This window comes from Alnus glutinosa, chromosome 7 (assembly GCF_958979055.1).
Source record: "Alnus glutinosa chromosome 7, dhAlnGlut1.1, whole genome shotgun sequence".
Lineage (NCBI taxonomy): Eukaryota > Viridiplantae > Streptophyta > Magnoliopsida > Fagales > Betulaceae > Alnus > Alnus glutinosa.
This window is the reverse complement of record NC_084892.1, coordinates 2211601-2214514: the sequence shown is the minus strand read 5'-3', so window position 1 is coordinate 2214514 and position 2914 is coordinate 2211601. Positions and strand designations below refer to the sequence as shown.

Below are 2914 nucleotides of genomic sequence, written 5' to 3'. Positions count from 1 at the left end.
AAGAACATTTGCATATATATGTTGTTTTCATATACAGAATTGAACCACAATAGATTGCCCTATGGAGGGATATATGAAGGGCCCTATGGAGGGATGAAGGGTACGTGTTTGGGGTTTGGATCCATCATCCATTGAAATTGTTATGCAACTTATATATCGAAATTTTTTTGAGCCATTGATGTGCTGTTTGTTGCGGCCGTAGTGTATGTGGTGGACAGGAGAGTTGGGCTTCTGGAATTAATGGGGGGAGGGAAACTAGAGAGGAAAGAAATTAAACTTAATTATTTTCCTCCTATAAAATGTGAAAAAAAAAATGATTTATGTGTTAATTCTGTTACATATATGACTACACGTAAATTTGAAAAAATGATTTTGTTCCGTATTTAAGTCACATGGCCATGAGGAGAATGTATGACTAAAATAAAAAAAAAAATTTGAAGGGTCAAAACCAAAAATTTAATATAAAAAAAAAAAAAATTAAGAATAAATTTTAATTCAATTTATTTATTTATTTTAAGAAAAAACCTTTGGCTTTGGGGCCTGAGCCCCTGGGTCTGGGGATTCACATTAGTGGAAGTCTTTTTTTATTTATTTATTTTTTGTTCCCTAGCTAGGCGACGAAACTTACCTAGTAGAAACGTTTGACTTTAGTTTTGCACCACCTATGAAGTCGAATAAAATATCGTCGTCATTTAAGGTTTAAATTAATGTTCCCCAACCGCAACATTTTCCCGTCTGCTGCAACTTCACCCCCCCATAGTAGTACTTATTAAAGACTCAGTGATAGACAAGGACTCTACCCCATCTCCAACACTATCTATTCACAAAATTAAGAACTGTCTCGTTCTCTTTACTACTCTAAAACGCCAAAATCAACCATGGAAAGCGAATTTAAACAACAAGGCAACCACGTTGTCAGTATTCCGGAGGTCAACACGGAGGAGCTCGCCCGCGACATGAAAGAGGAAATCGAGAGATGCACCAAGGGGTTAGAAAGCAATCCCGGCGCCATGAGCAGTCGTTGCATCTACGAAGTCCCCTTAAGGTTCAAGGACAACAACGGCAGCTCCTACAGGCCCCGCATCGTCTCCATCGGGCCCAAATACTACTATGACACAGATCTAAAGCTTTACAGTGACTGCAAGTATCAGTGCCTCGGCTTCTTGCTGAAAAGGAACCGAGTCAAAGGCTTACAGGACTACTTGGACAGGCTACGCCCGTGTGAAACAAAAGCAAGGGAGTGTTATCCTGAAGAGATGATCCAAGATTTCAGGCCGCCCGGTGACGGTGACTTCCTCGAAATGATGGTTCTTGATGCTTCTTTCATATTAGAATTGTTTTACATGTTTCAGGATCCGCGCTTGGGACCGCTAAAGGCGGACGAACCTCCCGCATCCCTGAAGTGGAGATTGCCGTATTTCTACGTGGACTTGATCCTCCTTCAGAATCAGATCCCTTTTTTTGTTCTGCAAGAGTTATTTGATATATCTAAGATGCCTGACGATCCGTCCTTGTCCTTGCTTGCTTTACGATTCTTTAACAATGTTATGAGCAGACCAAACGAAGTCATAGAGTTGTACGGCAATCCCAAGAATCCTCCTTTGCATTTGCTGGACTTGGTTCGGTCTAGTCTAATCCCATGCCATCAAAAGCCGCCACAGAGAGACGAAAACAAACAGATCCAATCTATTCCCTGCATCTCGCAGCTCCGCCGTTCAGGGATTAGGGTCCGACCGGGCAAGGCGGAGAGCTTCTTGGCTGTAAAATTCAAGCGCGGTGTGGTTGAGATGCCCAGCATAACCATCAACGACTTCATGAGATATCTCTTGCTGAACTGTGTGGCGTTCGAGCAGTGCCACAAGAGCTGCCCCAAGCACGTCACGGTTTACGCCACTTTCTTGGACTGCCTTGTGAACACCTCCTCGGACGTCCAATACCTTCGCGAGCACAATGTTATCGACAATCACCTAGCGGACGACGACAAAGTTGCACGCTTCATCAATAGTCTGGGCAAGGACGTGACCTTTGATATCCGTGACTTTTATTTGTCCAAGCTGTTCAATGATGTGGACAAGCATTATCGGAATAACTTCTGTGTAAACTGGGCGAGCCTCAGGCGAAGATATTGTAACACGCGCTGGTGGTTCATCTCGGCGTGTGCTGCCATTTTGCTCTTACTACTTACGTTTGCGCAGACCTTCTACACCATCATCGGCTATGTACATCCCAAAAAATAGACCTTCTACTGTTCAATCTGCACCATTGTCGCTTAATTATGTGCATCCCAAATATCAATGGGCCTTCTTTTTCTTTTCCATTTTTTATTCTTAATTTTAATCAAGCAAGATCACTGCTAGGTCCCGTTGGGGGCTTCTTCGATTGCATCAAATTACGATCAGATCACAAGAGAGTGTGTGGTGTGTGCGTTTGTGTTTTTTTTAATGATTATTATTAATTACACTTAATCTTTGTTAATTAACTTCCACTCATTTAGAAATTGTTCCCATTAATCATGTCCTCAGTCATACCCAACACGCTTAAATTACCAATCATTAGCAAAAAAAGAGAGAATTATCCTCCCTGTTTCATTAGGAGTCGGGGAACATTTTCAGCAAGAGTAATCAAAATAATTATTGAAAAATTATAAATTTTTATTTTAACTATTCATTTTTTTATATACATTTTAACAAATTTTCTATTCTACTCATCATCTTCTTTAAATGTTATGTGGGAAAGAGTGCGAAATTGGGGGAGAGAGAGAGAGAGAGTGTGAAAGAAGGAAAGGGAAAGAGAGAGAGAAAAAAAAAAAAAAAAAAAACTCTTTGTAGCTGGTGTGAATAGTAAAAATATGTTTTTATGCCTATCCACTATTTATATTACAATGAAAAATTTTAATTTGTCTATTTTGCTAGAG

At 40.4% G+C, this 2914-nt stretch overlaps 1 protein-coding gene across 1 annotated transcript; it reads left to right on the top strand.

Annotated features, from left to right (window-relative positions):
* The first annotated feature begins 732 nt into the window (after nucleotides 1-732).
* LOC133872305 (UPF0481 protein At3g47200-like) lies at nucleotides 733-2398 on the top strand. The gene has a single exon (XM_062309786.1). It carries the CDS (start codon nucleotides 879-881, stop codon nucleotides 2235-2237), a length of 1359 nt encoding a protein of 452 aa, XP_062165770.1. The 5' UTR covers nucleotides 733-878; the 3' UTR covers nucleotides 2238-2398.
* Nucleotides 2399-2914: the final 516 nt, after the last annotated feature.